This window comes from Pterocles gutturalis, unplaced genomic scaffold (assembly GCF_000699245.1).
Source record: "Pterocles gutturalis isolate BGI_N339 unplaced genomic scaffold, ASM69924v1 scaffold21347, whole genome shotgun sequence".
Taxonomy (NCBI): Eukaryota; Metazoa; Chordata; class Aves; order Pterocliformes; family Pteroclidae; genus Pterocles; species Pterocles gutturalis.
The window spans coordinates 37,304-53,604 of record NW_010108557.1 but is presented as its reverse complement, the minus strand read 5'-3'; the positions used below and the strand labels follow the sequence as shown (position 1 = coordinate 53,604).

The following is a 16,301-nucleotide window of genomic DNA, read 5'->3' as shown; positions in this document are numbered from 1 at the left end:
AGAGAAGGCAGGTGGAGGGGGGCATTTGTTACTACATTTGTCTCCAGGAGCAGCCGCTACACATACTGAAGCTCTGCTTTCCCGGGAAGTGTCTGGACATCACTTACTGAGGGGAAGCAGAGAATAACATCTTTGTTTACCTTTTGTTTCTGTGCGTGGCCTTGGCCTTTGCTTTAGTTAAACTGCTTTTATCTTGACCCACGAGTTTTTCATCTCATTCTCCCCCTTTATTTTGCTGAAGGGGGAGTGACAGAGGGGCCTGGTGGGCACCTGGCATCCAGCCAAGGTTAACCCACCACACAGGCATATGGTATGCTTTTCCTATCTCTTGTTTTTTGGAGAGAAGAAGGAGCCTATCACCAGATCAGTGCATAGGTGTGGTTCCTTTACCAGCTTTCTGGAGTGTTGTCACGGGTGCTGTAGGCTTAGGTTCTCAAATACCTTAATTTCTTTATCATTAAAATTGAAATAATTATACATACCACTCTTTGGAGAAACTTGATGGAAGGCCTGCTTGTTATTTTTGTTATTAAAGTAACTTGAATTCTGTCGTATACAAGATCCTCAATGTATAGTTACTGTATGAAAATATTTGATTTGCTTTTGTTTTGTGATCAGTGTGTATTTTTCATTGCCCACGATAATGAAGCAAAAAATACCTCCTGTGTTTAGATACGGCACCATGTCACAGAAATATTTCTTGTTGCACTTCTTCATAGTTGCTGTTATATGAGAGAGGCTGGATGAATAGATGGAAGCTTTCAGTTTTACATGAAGGGGAAGGAAATATAAGGAATGTAAAATGGAGAGGACACTTAATTGCTTGGGCCAATAATATGGTAAGTATTTGCAACCTCTGTTAAATGAACAATAATGCTGCTGCGTTACATTAATATGTGAAATGTTTCAATGTTAATTGCCAAAATATTCTATTGAAAAATGGAACAGTTGAAGAATCGAGTACAAAATTGAAGGATAGTGGTTTAGATCCCATTTTTTTGTAGACATTTCTTCTGGCATTTTGTGCTGGCTAGTCAGTGTTCTCCATATGATTGCCACTTCTGAAGAAATTAAGAAAAGTAGCTCTTCATACCACTGTTGAGGATCATCATTACTGTACACTGTTGTATAACAGAGTTTTGACCAGTGCAATTTATTGAAGCAAACTGTCTGAGGAAGGAATGCCAATGCAACTCCACTCTATATAAATAATAGAACTTCACCATCCACAGCCAGCCCCCAGAAAAAAACTCAAAAGATTTTGTAATTTGTACTGGAGTGACATTGTCATATGCGCTTCTAATGTTGCAGATTATAAAAAATTAGAGTGATAATTTCTCATTTGGGTAGGCCACTAGAAAAGAGACTTAGGAGAAAAGAGGCCCTTTTTGCTCTAAGTGTAATTCATATTTTAAAGGGAACTATTGCTTTCATGCTGAGTGTTGCATTTCACCTATCACTTTATATCTAATTGATGGGTCAAGGTCTGTGTTTTAAAGCTCAGTGGTGAGTTTTTAAGTGTGTATCATGTCTAAATTCCAAAGTCTCATTTAAAAATGCAGTAAAAGTACTTCTGAAACACTAGCTTTTTTCCTTCTGTTGTTTTTCCCTCCTGAAGGGAAGCATTTATTAAAATATTTTAAAGCTATTGTTCTTTTATTCCTTTCAAAACCAATTTGATATGAAATTGTTAGAGATGGACTTTTGTTTATTTGCTTCCCTTTAATACCTGTATTAGAATTGAAACTTCCATGAGTGCTTGATCAACATAACGTTAGCTTTTTTGAAGGTTTTGTTCTTTTCAGAGCCATACAATTAAAATATATATTCTAGGGACTGGGTAGGACAGTTGAGGAGAGCTATCCCTAGAGGTGATGTGCCACATCAGAACACAGAATACTAATAAAATGTTGAGAGCCATCTGTCAGAGACAAAAAGCTATGGTCAGGGCCTATCTTTCAATGAAAAATGAAGTGACTCTTGCCCTCCAAAAGATTAATGTATTTGGTTATTGTCCTTTTCCTTCCCCATTTACCTTTTTAAAAATTTCTCCATTCTCTAGCAACATTTTGTGTTCCATTTTTTTCTTTCAAAGTCAGAGAAAATCTTCCATAGCCTTGCTTCTTGCTGTTTATGTATGGCTACCTAGTTTTTATTTTCTTATGCCTTTTATTTTTTTTTTTTTGGCATACTATATGTGAGCTTGTTAGACATTGGATCTTCGGAAACAGGCTCCAGGTTATTTAGGCAAGGTCTAATTCTGCTTGTGAGATGCACAGGTAACCCGTGTTTCCTGCTCTGCCTTCTTTTCCTTCCTCCATGGCCAAGAGGTCAAGTTTTACCTAAAACTGAGACACTGGAGGACCAAATCCTTAGAGGCATTAGGCTGCCTAACTCCCATTTGAACAGGTTTTAGTCTCCTTCATGGTAGGAAGTTGACTCTGGAAGTCTTGTCAGTTCATGATGCAAAGAGCATAAGCCACAGAGAATCCTACGCTATTGGTTTGAAAGGCACTTTAAATGTAAGCTAGTCTATCCCATATAGGGTTTGCTGCCTTGTAGAAAAACAGAGGGTGTGATATGGGTTACTTTTATCTGAAAATACATCCTTGAAGACCAAGTGGTAAGATGAATAAAAGGCAACTTTGTTAAAAAGCAGTTCAAGCAAGATTGCAAGTTTTATCAGATGAGCTTAGAAAACACAAAGCATAAGCTCCTTGTTTGTGTTACCCGAGGATCTGGGCTCTGTCCATCGCAGATGCTGCTCACAAGTTTTTTTCTAAAACCTTGATGGCTGTTAACCTGAGAGGCGCCAGTAGGAGTGTGTTCCACAGTGTTCTTCAGTGACAAAGATCACTTTTAAAAAAGGCTAAGAAAAACCTGGCTTAGATCATGACCCTCATGTTTAGACTCTTTCACTTACAAACAGTTAAATCTGTACAGCTGGGGACATGGAAACTCGCAGTGGGGAGGAACAGAAGCAGGCAGGGGAATCTTTTAAATCAGTTTTGTCACTAGAAAAATCCTAACATAGAATGGCATCCTGGATGCTGACCTTTCAAGGTCCCTTCCATCCCCTTTTTTGTGATCATGAGAGTTGTTTTTTCTGCTCACTGAGCTTAAAGGAAATATCTACTAAAATGCTTTGTTTTATTTTGGGAACTTTTGTTTTGAAATCGCTAAGAACAAGTCATTACTTAACATGAAATTAATCTCCATTTTGCTATTGGAAAGGTTATAGCTCACCTTTTCTAAATGGCATGGAAAAATCTGATTAATAGCTCTTTTTTTTTTTTTCCTCGCCCTTTCTCAAATGACATTAATCTTTCTTTCTTTAAAATTTTTGTTCTGTTACTTTAGGAGATTTTGTGAGGAGCTAGTGAAAAATCACAGCATACAAAGCCAAGCATCATTTAAATATGTGTGCTTTTCTGTGTTAATGTAAGAGTAGAAATACATTTCTGGAGAAATACTGATTGGCTTCATTTATCTTAATGAGCTGTTGCTCCACATCACTTCTTTTTCCAAGGTGGAAATTTCTGCTTCTCTACCAGGTCTGTTGTGGGAGAGCTGGGATTTTTCATTTCTCCAGAAGTACCAGCAGCCCAACAAGCTGAAATGGTTCACGAGTGGAGTTGCTAAGCTGTCCCTCATTCGCTTATTATATCTTTTTATTTGGCATAAAAATTGAAAATATCTAACTCTAATGTCTTCATTCTTTCTGACACCTTCTAGGTTAGATGGTTCTTTGTATCAACAGCTTTTTCTGTTGGGATGCTCAGCCCTACCCTGAAACTTATGCCATTTCCTGCAATGACTGCCTTAATGTACAAAATAATATGGCATGTGCTGAGTAGGAGTTTGTCGTACTGAATAAAGTTCTCTTGTATTTAAACTTTCAGGGCGTGAAGATACTTGACATGATCTCCAAGCAAAGAATTACCAATGTGCCTCGAGATGACATCAGCCTTCGCCCGGATATGTATCCCTGCAGCCTTTGCTGGAAGGATAACTTAACGCTGATTATTGGCTGGGGAAATTCAGTAAAGGTGCAATTACTTGTCTTTGTAATAAATGCTTGCTGTTATCAGAGACAAACAGAGGATTATTTCTGAAAAGCAAAGACAATCGAAAAAAATAGAATTTGGTTTGACTACAGCGTGCAGAACTCCTGCTGCCATAGAAATGTCATTGAACTGACCCTCATGAGGAGGAGGAGTGATAGACACCCAGCGGTCAGACAGATCTCTCTGTGTGAGCACGCAGTGAATGTAATCCTCAGGGACACTTCTCTCCTCTGTGCCTTGGAGAGATTTCCTCTTTTGAAAGCTTTTAGTGGGCTGTTGAATTCATTTCTTTTGATTAGCATTAAGGAAGAAGAACCTACCATGAGGTATTTTTGGAGGGGATTCTTTTGGGGGCTGAGGAGGTTGTGAGTGCTAAAGCAGCCACATGATTTTGGTCAAGCATGGAAGGAAAGAAAAAAAAAAAAAGGTAGTGGTGGAGGGGGGGACGGGCTGCTTTAGGTTTTGTTCTGCTTTCAGCAGGGAACTGGCATTCCAACTTGTGCGCTGCAGACTGACTGTGATTTTGCTCAGACCAGCACCTGACATGAGTTTGTTACAGAACGGTTAGCTGTTTTCTAGTACCAGACTGCTACATCACTGCACAGTGGGAAATTAAAAGTGCTCGGTAGGAGTAGATGGAAAGGGAGGGTAAAGTGAGGTAGGTGAAGCGTAAAAAGCTTTTGGAGCATTAAACTTAGAGTTTTACAAATGAGGAGGTTTGTCATAAGTTTGACATCTGTCTTCCCCCTTGTATTGTGTGTGCTTCACAGCATTGGAGTGTTTGCATTTCTTTATACGTACATACTCTTCTCCTGTTATTGGGAGTTCCAATAGCATATTCTTCCTGAAAATGTAAGGTAATGAGACGCAAAGCGTGTGAAGACACCAAAACCGAACTCACATCTGTGCTGCTATGAAGAAATCATACTGGACAGATGTTTTCAGATTTTTCTCATGTGGTCCATCTTCCTTCTCCTCTCCCAGCATATTTATAGGGCTGTGGACTACAGCTACAACTTTCCTGTCTGCTTTTCTTCTTCAGTGGTGTACCATCACTGTTTTACAGCCTATGTTTTTCAAAATACAGGAATGCATGTCTGAGAATGCCTCAATAAGAAAATGAGTTTCTTGGAAAAGTTATTATCTAAAATTAGGAATTACAGTTTGTTCATCATAATGATCCAAATCTCTGTTTCCTAGATTTGCTCAGTGAAAGAACGGCATGCCAGTGAAATGCGTGACCTTCCAAACCGCTATGTGGAAATAGGTATGATGTACGAATAAACTCTTTTTCAAAATTGCATAAGCTTTAAAGGCCTTTTTTCACATTCTAACCTGGAAAAGCTGTTACAGTTCAGAGGCAACATGTAGTCGTAACATAAATGTCTCCTCATTTGTAGTTGATGAGATTGTCATAATGTCCTCCTACATAGGGGTGGGGTTTTTTTTTGTATTTGTAGAGAGTCTTAAATTCTGTGATCATCTAAAATCAGAGATGATTGTGTGAACAGTAGATGTCTTAACTTTCCCTTCACACAGATTCCTACAGAGAACTTGGTTTTTCATCTTGGTTAAATATCAGTGTAGTAGTAAGGAGAAAATAGACACTATATGATTATGTGTTGTTTGACTACAGTGCTTGTAACTTCTTTTTTTTTTTTTTTTAAACATCTCTTTGGTATAGTACTAGAAAATTGATTTGCATTTCTTTTTGTTTCCTTCTCTGCTTCTGGTTTTTATGTTCTCCTTTGCGTTCTTATTTGTCTGGTTTAGGTGATGTGAATAAATTTCATTATTGCCGATTAATGGAAAAGGTGTTGACAAAACATGCATATTAAGTAAAGCATAAAGTAGAATTCAAAAGAAATATGGAGGGCAAAAGGGGATATAAAGTCACACCTGTCCCCAGAAGCTGCTTCTGGGAAAAGGAAATATCTGTGTAGTGCTGGAAAGATAAACAAGCCCTCTGGGACTCTGCAGACCAGAGCAGACAATGGGTGCTTCCTTATCTTGACTGTAATGACATGAGATTGTAGACAAGAGTGTTCAACCCAGATCCTGACTCATGTCAGGTTAGAATAGCGCATTTCAGGAAAGAACCATTTTAAAATAGCTTCTGAAAATCAACCAGGAGACTTGTTAAACGCTGTAGGAACTCTGGATACTTGAGAGCCAGTGGCATGCCTAATAGTTAGCTGAGACCTGAAAGCTATTTGCTTTTTACGATTATGTGGTCCCACGTAATCCATTAACTGTGGAATTCCAGGATAATTGAGACAGTTTTGTGAAGGAGAAGGTCAGTGTTGAGTTTCAGCCTCAGATATTTTCTGTACCTCTTTCAGAAACTAATTAAATGGGATTGTTTACATAGTGACGAGTAAACAGAGGCAACCTCCGCTTCAGCTACAATGTGTCTACGTGGAGGGAGCTGGTCTTATGTGACTGTCTGTGGAACTTCATTGCAAAAAAAATAATAAAAAGCTTTTATCAGACTATTTAGGTGCAGACCTGAAGATTAGAGATTTCTGTGGAAGTAACATTTTCATCTTAGTTTTTTAGCCTAAAATCTCTGTACTCTTGAGGACTGGAGTTTTATCTCACTTAACCTGTTAATGATGTGCTTGAGATTTTTCTTTCTGGTTTCAGGTCAAAGCACTGAAGCAGCTCTGCCAAATGCTGTCAGCAGCACTCGTTGAAACGTGGGTATTAGATTGGGAGGAAAAAGAGAGAGACATTGTTTGTTCAAGTCTCAATATAAATTACAATAGCTTTTGATGTAGTCACATAGAAGGTGTTCTGGAGAGCTGTGTGTCATGCTGTAGCATCTATTTCAATTGTATTTCAGCTTTACTGTTCAAAGACATAGCTGGAAGATCTGATACAATTAATGGGCAGACCAGCAACCAGTATAGTTTTTTACAAGACCATTAATATCCTAAGTGGATGTATAAGCTGCGGCACTTTAATAATGTAAAGAATTTATACAAGGCAACAATATCCTTCAGTGGCAGGACAGCTGAATATCTTTCAGATGTCTTGACTCATAACATCTTGGCAACATACTTATGAAGAATGAAGCCCATAACATAGTATAACTTTTGTCATGTTTAGTAGTGTGGGATTTGGGGGTTTTTTCCCACCCCTGCTTTTACCATTTTGCACCTGAAATGAAAACCAGAAGTGGAGCAGGAGACTTCATACTCACTTCTCTGCTCATCAGGGTGATGCGTATGAAGTCTATGATAACACAGTGTTTTCTCATTGCTCAACGGTTTCAGGTTTATGCTCTTTTTAGAGCCATTCTGAGGGCCTTGAAGATCCACAATAGTATCATAGTAAACTCTGATGGCATTAGTAGATCATAAATGTTTCCTCAGTGGTTTGCAGCCCCGTGAGTAAGGAAATAGAGCATTTCCTGCGTTGTGAGTTAGGTACATAGGATCCCGTGTAACAAGGTCCTCCTTGTCTTCTGAGTCTGTGTTGACACGTAGCTATACTTACTCTGAGGCAGGCCATCAATATGGTGTCTACCACGGTGCTAAACCAGGTGACCCATAATGTGGGAAAGTAACACCACTGAACTGTTGTAGCTGTTTTGTTTTAAAGAAGATAATGCTGCAATTACCTGTAAGAGAAATTAGATGAATTATACAGGTCTCATGCACTGAGATCGGTGTGGCATTGCTAATTTTATTTGCATCTTTCAGTCTATTAATGGTGCTTTTCTTCAGTAATCTTTTCCATTGTTTCTGGTTATATGTTCCAGTTCTTTGCCTCCATGAATCTTCATTCAGTGTCGAAGATAAACTCCAGTGAAATGTTTCTATTTAGGTTTAAATGTGTGTAAGCTGAGCAGATCCTATCAGTTGAGCTCTGTCAGCTGCTGCTGTGAAGTAGTGTATTGATTAGAAAGTATTGGTATTGAATTACAGGCTTAACATAGACTAAATGCCTTTGTGATCCTTCTTAAAGAGTACTTGACCTCTCTGCTCGCTCCTGGTGCTTGTACAAAAGCTGTAATGGTGGACAACTTCTGGTCTGAACAGGGAACCCTTCCTCAACTGCAGCCCCTGAGAAGGCTGGTTGCTAAAGAACTAATTAGCGCTTTGCAGTTAATACCATGCCTTTCCAAAGTGAAACAGGGCATCTGGTCTTCAGTGTTCTTGTCAGGTAGCTCGGGATTTTATATTCTTTTATGGAGAAGTACTTTATCTCTGCCTCAGTTACTCAGGTTGTTAATGAGAGTGGAAAATAGAGATTAACTCTAGAAGTCAGTAAAAGACTTGAAGTCAATTAGAGGCTTCCTATTCAATTTATTTTAGCCCAAATGTTATCTCAAGAATCTCAGCCTAATTCCGGGTGCCAACCAGCCAGCAGTGCCTCTTGAGCACTTGTCTTCCCTCTGCATTCCCCCAAATTCCCCACAAAGTAGCATTATGTTTTCAAAATTACATGTTTTGTGGACATGCTCGTAACGACACGTCTGTATGTTTTGTGATAACGTCTGTATAACTGCATGGCAATTTACCACTGAGCATTAAGACTGCACATTTTTATCTGAAAAAAAAACATGGGAATATTTGTTTTTTGGTTTGTACCGTGAGAGACTGGGATCTACCATACCAGCATTTTTCTCTCTATATAGACAGAACTCAAAGCTTAATTAATGAATGTGATGACCAGGAAATTAACTGTGACTAAATGTCTTTAACTTCATATGCTAATTTATGCAAACATTTAATTGGAGCAGGTCTCCTATGCTCTGAGAAGCAAATTGAAAAAAAAAAAAAAAACCACAAAAAAACACAAAAACCTAACAAACAAAAAAAACCAAACCAAAAGAAAAATCCATTTATATAGCTGATTCCACTTAGACTTCTGCTCATCCTGTTTGCCGCAAGCCAAACCAATCATTTATAAATATCTTGATAAAATTAGCCAAGACTGTGAGACTCCTGAGTATTTTCCCTGTTGGTTAACAAAGTTTTGTCAGTTCAATTTGTAATGGAAAAAAGAGTTTTCCAGAAAATCAACTTGAAACTTAAGCTCCTGATTTTCCAGTTGTTATCAAGGACTCCATGGGATTTCCTTCAAGGTTGTGTATGTCTGTAGCTAGGGAGTTGTCCAGGCAGTTGCCATATTTCTAGAGATTATTTTTATTGCTGCGTAAGATGGAATAGGGGTAGCATGATTTCAGCACCAAGGCAGCACTTCTGTTTCACACCATCTGGCTGCAGGTAAACCAGCAAATTGCAACACTGCTTACAGTAGAAAAAACATTTTTCTAATTTAATTGAAAGAGTAGACCTCACCAGGTGAATGATTACTGGCATGATGAGGTAGTAGGCTTTTTTCCTCATGCGTCTGTTTAATGTGATAGTATAATTGACAGAAATTGTTTTGTTTTAGTAGCAAAATTCTTGCTCTTTTCCATTCTGTGGTGGCAGCAAGTAGTAAGGCAACAGCTTTCAATGACAGAGGCTTTACAGAGTTTTTGTTTTAAGCCTAGGTGTGGTTTTTTGTTCAGTGATCATATTCAATTAACAATATCATTTTAATTGCCCTACTTTGTTTTGATGAAAATGCTCATCCTCTTTGACATGTGACATTCAGAGTTGTATGTAGAATGACTGAGTAATGGTTGCTAGATTTTTTGTAAAGCTCTTCTGAACCTTCAACATTTGAACAAAAATAAATTCGAACATGACTTTTCCAACCATTTTGATTATAAATGGGTAGTAGAGGGTGTGAATTCCAAGTTTGGAAACATCAGGTTTTGCAAATCATTGATATCTAGGATCTGACATCAATTTTCTTACTCTGTTGCTCTTCCTGCTGGAATTCAAGGAAAAAAGTAGTCCATTAAAATACCATAGAAATTTGTACATGATTAGGTAAATAGTTGCTTAATTTCACATTCCAGTAGTATGGGTAGAAAATGTGCAGGGCATTCTAAGCCCAAATAAAGGACCTTCATGTAGGTTACTTCACTGCTCCTCCCCAGCAGTTGACATTTCTTCAACTTGGCACATCCTGAGCTTTCTGCTCAGGCTTCTAGTCAGAGAGAGGTCTGCCCTGGAAATCTGGGTGTGTGAAGGCTGCTGTGGAGCCTTATGGGAGGTAGAAATCATTTGTAAGGAAATTGTTAAATGCTGGGGCAGATGTTTGTATATGAAGATTTTCAGAGAAAAGTATGAATGATGAAAAAAATAAGATCTGTATTTTCTTCAAGGATTAAGTAACCTAGCTCAGTAAAAGCACAGGTAGTGGAGATACCATCTTGAAAACACTTAAGGGTATGCTGTGACTGTGGCCTGCAGCAATGACTCGAATTTTGCAGATGACCCTGAAGCAGCTGGTTAAAGGATAATTTGGGAGTGCGTAGTGGCGTTACCCCAGCAGCTAACAGTGCGCCAGAGTTCTAGGTGAGCTGGGCCAGTTCATGGTGTTTTGTGGCTCTGCTGCTGTAGATACATGAGTGGGCTACCTAAAAATGAGTTTGTGTGTTGGCTTTTACATTTCTTTCATATATCATATGGAGTTAAACAGATAAAATCCTTCTTTTTCTCCACATGTTAAGTTTTGTTAGTGCTCTGTGTGCTAGTTCAACTTCCTGCTTACTTTCCCAAAAGACAACGTTGAAACCTTGGCCCTGTTGAAATCAATGGCAAAAACCTGTGACTGTAACCAGAATTTAACTCTATAGATTTGCAGTGGAAAAGCAGGGGCTGCTTTTTGAGATTTGATTAAATGAAATAGACTTCTTTTATTTTTGGTCTGCTGCATGTGTGTGGATCTTTAAATTCCAGAGAAAGTTGCTTTATAGGGTTTGGAAAAATACTGTAGCATATAGTGTTTTATTTCTGTAGTGTGGTATATTTCATACATTTACTTTAATGAACAAGAAAAAATATTTCCAGGTTTCTCCTTTTTGCTTTCTGGTAATTTGTTTGACAGCTGTACATAGATGCTCAACATAGAGTAGATCCACTGTCAGCATATCTTCCATCTCTCTTCTGACAGGCGTAAACATGGATGACACATGGCCATACCTCGGTCATTCCCATTTACTTCAATACTGTTTGTTTAATTGTTTTGGATCCTTTTCAAATTAACAGCGTTTCTACAATGCCTCTCTATTGGATTTTTTTTTTTCCCCTTGATCACAACAAAGTGTCCAAAGAGTAAGTCAAATTAACCTATTAGTGTTCTGTGCAGCTAAAACTTCTCTAATTTTTTTTCAGTAAGACTTTTTTGATGAGCTGCCTCAAAGGTTTTGATCAGGTCAAGCAGCACTGTCTGTGCCAGCTATTCTTTGTTCAAGGCTGTAGCAGCGGAGCTAGAGCATTGTGTTTCAACAAGGCCTCTTGAGGAGGATGAGCTGAGAGAAAGCTGAAAGTGAAACCAAAGAAACAACTCTAAAAACAAAACTTGAAGTGATGATTTCTGTTTGTTTATTTGTTTTTGTCTCGCAGAACAGTACCACTGTTTGATCCTCAATACACCAGTAGGTGAACATTACAAACATTTTCACTGGCAAAGGAACTGAAGTTCCAGTGAAAGTCAAAGAAACACGTGTTGGTTTTTTTTAAAACTATCCCCATAATCTTTACAAATGTACCATTCATCACACTGTTTTCCTCTCCAAATTCAAACCACAATATTTTATATGCCTTTGAGAGCCTTTCTTGTCACTTTCTAAAGCTGAAATGAAACTTTGCTTGTCCTTCTAGACAGCATTATAGGTTTGACTTTGTTTTTTCTTTTCCATGTTTTTCTTCCTGCCTTACATATTCTTTTAAAATAACAAATACCAAGTTGTAAACTGGGAATGAGATATATTATGTAGATGTTTCTGACATGGTTTATTTAAAATCATCACTCAGAGCAACATGTGACACAGTCGAAGAAATCTCATCAGTCTTGCAGTCTAGAAGGAAGTAATTATGTACGGGATTACAAATGTGAGCCTGTTGTCTCCTAGAATCGATTGAGTGTTCTACCCTCGTGCAATGCTTTGGTCCCCCAGTGATGTCAAAGTGTCAGCAGTCATTAAGAGAAAAACAGTATTTGCTTATTCATTGAGAGACAGGTGTCAAATCTGTACTTCACTTGATGGTATTTCTTTCTTCCTTACCAGGAGGATGATTATTTCTCCTGTTCCTTCTTATTACCTTAGCTAAAGAAAATTAGCTTTATTTTTAGTGTCATTATGCTGCATTTTCTGTTTGCTTTGTTAGGATAATTAGTAACTATTTTAGTAAGCAGTAGATATTATTAATGTAGTGTGCTAAGCAGTAAACAAGGAAACTGGGTTTTTTCTGCCTATGCTTTGATTCTCCTAAAACCATGTTTTTGGGGAAAGTTATGATGCATCTGATATTTTTGTAACAGTGTGTAGGTGTAAATTTTTCTAATGTAAGCACTTGGATGATTCCTGTGTTGAACCCCACGAGAAAGGAGCCCACAAAAAGGGCTTCACAGATGTTGAATGCCTACACTGTAAATCTAGCAGAATAAAACAAAATAGCTCTTTCTGGGGCAGAGGTCTGCTTTAATAAGCCTTTTTGTAAATACAGTTCAGCTCTCTTTTTCTTTCTCAAAATACTCATCACGTAACTGTCTTGATTTCAAGACCAATTTTAGGAAATTGCTTTTTCAGTTTCATGAACAAGAAAAGGGATTGTTTAACCATATGTTTTATTTGTAATGAGGGTATCTGTAAATCTTCCCGTAATGTTTAAAGTGGTGATAAATAAATAATGAACTTTGCGTTTTCATATATCATACCAAGAGTGTAGCAGGTGTGATTCTCTTATGACCACATGACTTGCTGCCATTATGCAAACCGATGAAGACATTCTATTTATTCCCTTTTTTATTGAGTTTGGTTTTGGTTTGGCTTCCTTTTTTTCAATGTGATTACTAAAAACCAGGCTGACCATTCATTTTAAATGTTTCATCTCTAGCATGTCCTGGGGCACAAACATTTCTTCTTGCAAATGTTAATGGAATTTAGTCTGTTAAATGTAATTTTTCATCTTGCTGATCCAACTGGGAAGTCTCTAGGTTTGTTTTATGTGTTGAATGTTCATTTCTCTGTAGTGCTACTGCATGCTGTTGATTGCCACTGAAAATCAGTGTTTTTCTCAGGGAGTAGTTCATACACATTCGTTTATTTAACAGTCTGATGTCTTTCCTATGTTTCAGTTTTCCAGTTTGACACCGAATTCTATATCAGTGGACTCGCACCTCTCTGCGACCAGCTTGTGATACTTTCATACGTAAAGGAGATTTCCGAAAAAACGGTAATTTAGAGTTTCTGCACAGCACTAAACTGCCCTGTGAGTTGGGCCTCGGACTAGTCATGCAGATCTGATTATCTGTGGAAAAATTTGTAGTCTGCTGGTAGTGAACAGTGCTTGAAGCTTCTCTGACCTATAAAATAAGGTCAGTGGAGGTGATGTTGAAGACTAATGTACTTACCTTTGAGCAGTCCTGTCTGGGTTCCTTTATTTCTTGCAGGAGGCAGAGAAGGTCTCCAAATAGTCCTTCTCTCTCCTTTTTCCTTCCTTTTTTCCCCCTCTCTCTTTTTCTCTCATTTTTCCTCTCTCTTTTGCTATTTCTGCACCAGAAAATCTTTTTTTAGGCATAAGAGAGGCTTGCTGACACTGTGTCTTAGTAGAAATGAGAGAAGTTTATCAACTAAGGCAATAAGAGTCACTGTGGCAGGGGTGGGATGCATGATTACAGACGAGTGGCATCATTGTCTCTCTTGCTTCCAAAGCCCGTAGTTGTGTACTCCCGGATATGTATGTAGATGGGTAGAAATTAGAATTCGTGTCAGCCATTTTCACTGGGCGCAGGCGAGCGCCGCGTCTGTCTCCGACATTTATTTAATATTGCCAAAGAAAAAGGCGAGGCAGTGGAGGAAATCCTTGAAGTTGCGGTGTGAGAATGGCAGATGCTCTTGATCATCTTTTTGATAGTACGTCTGTATCAGACAAGCATCACCATAGTAACCTTAAGCAACTGGGTGCACAAGTTGCTAGGCAATGAAATGCTGAAGGTTCAAACAAATGCTCGAGCCTTATGAAATCAATAGGGTCAGCTTCTAGCTCTGCTGCAGGGTGTCAGATTATTATTTATTTATTTATCTTAAGGAGAAAAATAATGTCACAGCAGTGTTTCCCAAGAGAGCCGGTATGCTAGTCCTCTAGTGCAGGTAAAAGAAAAGGAGGCAAACAAATGGGATAAGGAAGAGGGAGGAAATGGTGGGTTGAAATGCTTGGGAACAAGGAAATTGGGAAGCTGCTGTTACTGAAGTAGTAGCATGGGAAAGGAGCTAGCATAAAGGAGGCAGTGACTGATAAAGGTTAAAGTCATTCTAACTGCTTCAGGAGAGAAAGTCGAAAAGAGAATTTTAGGTGATATAATGGTAAAAGAACATAGGAAATAATTTTTTTCATGCATTTGCTTTTAATTAGCCTTTTAAACAAACCCTGAATGCTGGACTTGGATAACTTCTCAGGTCTCTGGGTAACTCTAATAAGGAAACAAAAGCAGTCTCCTCCCTGACACCACATCTGTGCCCGGGTGTGCTGGGAACCCCTCTGTTAGTGTCTTGGCTCCGTGGAGCCCGAGTTGCCTGAGCTAGCAGCAGAAGTGCTGCTCACTGCAAGTGCTGTTGGGTTGTGAGGAACACTGTTCCTCCTACGCTTGATTTCACAGCTTTCAAACAACAGCTTCCTACTTGTTACAAATTGGATCAGAATTGAACTCATGGCTGGCTTTGATGTTTTGTTTCTTTTTTTTTTTTTTTTTGACTTGCACTGGAACAGTTAAATTGAGAGAAGACCCAAGTGGTCCTGCCACAAGATGGGTAGGCTAGAGCAGTGTAAATCCACTTTGTATGTCTCCTTGCTCTTTCATTCTGTATTTTGTTATAATTCACAGCCAGAAGTAGAAAATAAGGATTGTCTTGGACCTTGACTTAGTTAAAGATGTAGCTAGTTGAAGACAGCAGTTTCCTTTGGGTGGAAGATGAAAATCCATGATGTTGTCTTACCATAACCACCTACATTGCCCTTGAAAGTTCACGTTACTCTAAGATCATCAGCACAGCAAGGGTTTTAGATTATTCTCAGATTAATTTTTTCCCTACTGCTGCTGGACACTTAAAAGTGCAAACTTAAACACCAGCTAGAAAAAAAAACAAAACAGTTTCATCTTGGTACCAGGATATCATTGATTTGTAGAGCTCTGTGCTTCAGGGCTGGAGCCAAGCTCAGAATATGTCTGAAATTGTTCTGCTGCTTGTTGAATGCAGTGGTTGATGATCATCTGTGACTGAAAACTTCCATGACCAAGAGCAGAATAGTGAGCAAACCCAGGAGAAGGGTTAGACCATTGTCTAAACCTCCTTCTCTGCACTGATCTGTTCAAGGGAAGCAAGGCAATTTTCCTTTGTCTTTCAGATGCGATTAAAACTACTCTGTGGAGCGCAGCTTTGCAGCTTGTATAGTTCATAACTGAGTGCCCAGTGCAAAGTACTGGACATTTGGGAATGTTTGCAGCTGTTGAATTTCAGCCTTGTTTGTAGATGACCATCGTTTGGCATTGCTAAGGTAAATCATGTAGGATGTAACTAAGGTGTTGATGTTTTTCTAGGAAGTGGAGTGCTGTGCAAGGCCTAGACTGGATATTGTACAGCCCCTACCCGAGTCCTGTGAAGAGATCTCTTCTGATGCACTGACAGTACGAGGATTTCAGGAAAATGAATGTAGAGATTATCATTTGGGTAAGTGTTCTCAATATTGTTTTATTTTCATAACTTGGTTAAAAAAGACTTGATTTCGGAGGACTTGGCCTCCTTTTTCATTTTTATGTCATCTCCTTGAACAACTGTCTGTAACTGCTTATGATACCAAAATGTAAGGTGGAAATCCACAAGAGCCAGTTACATGAAAGAAAACAAATGTGCGTATTTAAACATCATGATTTATAACACCATCTATTAAGTCAGACACACTGGGTAAGGCACAAATACAGATGTCATGTAACGTCCTGTGTTGTGGAAGGCAGTATCTTCATTGGAGATGCATTCAATGTGATCCATAGGAGTTCTTGTGTCCCTTTGGACACAGGGGGCTTCAGGAATAGTGAAATGAGTGACACAGTGTCTGGAAAGCTGCTTTAGAGCTAAAGATAGAGTAAATATCATTTCAACAGTAA

The 16,301-nt window shown here is 38.6% G+C and overlaps 1 protein-coding gene across 2 annotated transcripts in view; it reads left to right on the top strand.

Annotated features, from left to right (window-relative positions):
* Positions 1-16,301, top strand: part of VPS41 (vacuolar protein sorting 41 homolog (S. cerevisiae)) — a 97,166-nt gene that overhangs the window by 50,814 nt on the left and 30,051 nt on the right. For both annotated transcript variants that reach the window (XM_010072683.1, XM_010072684.1), the window contains 5 exons: positions 720-839; positions 3,903-4,049; positions 5,268-5,334; positions 13,278-13,375; positions 15,738-15,867. In XM_010072683.1, coding sequence (XP_010070985.1) covers positions 720-839; positions 3,903-4,049; positions 5,268-5,334; positions 13,278-13,375; positions 15,738-15,867 — 562 coding nt within the window. The remainder of the gene's footprint in view (positions 1-719; positions 840-3,902; positions 4,050-5,267; positions 5,335-13,277; positions 13,376-15,737; positions 15,868-16,301) is intronic.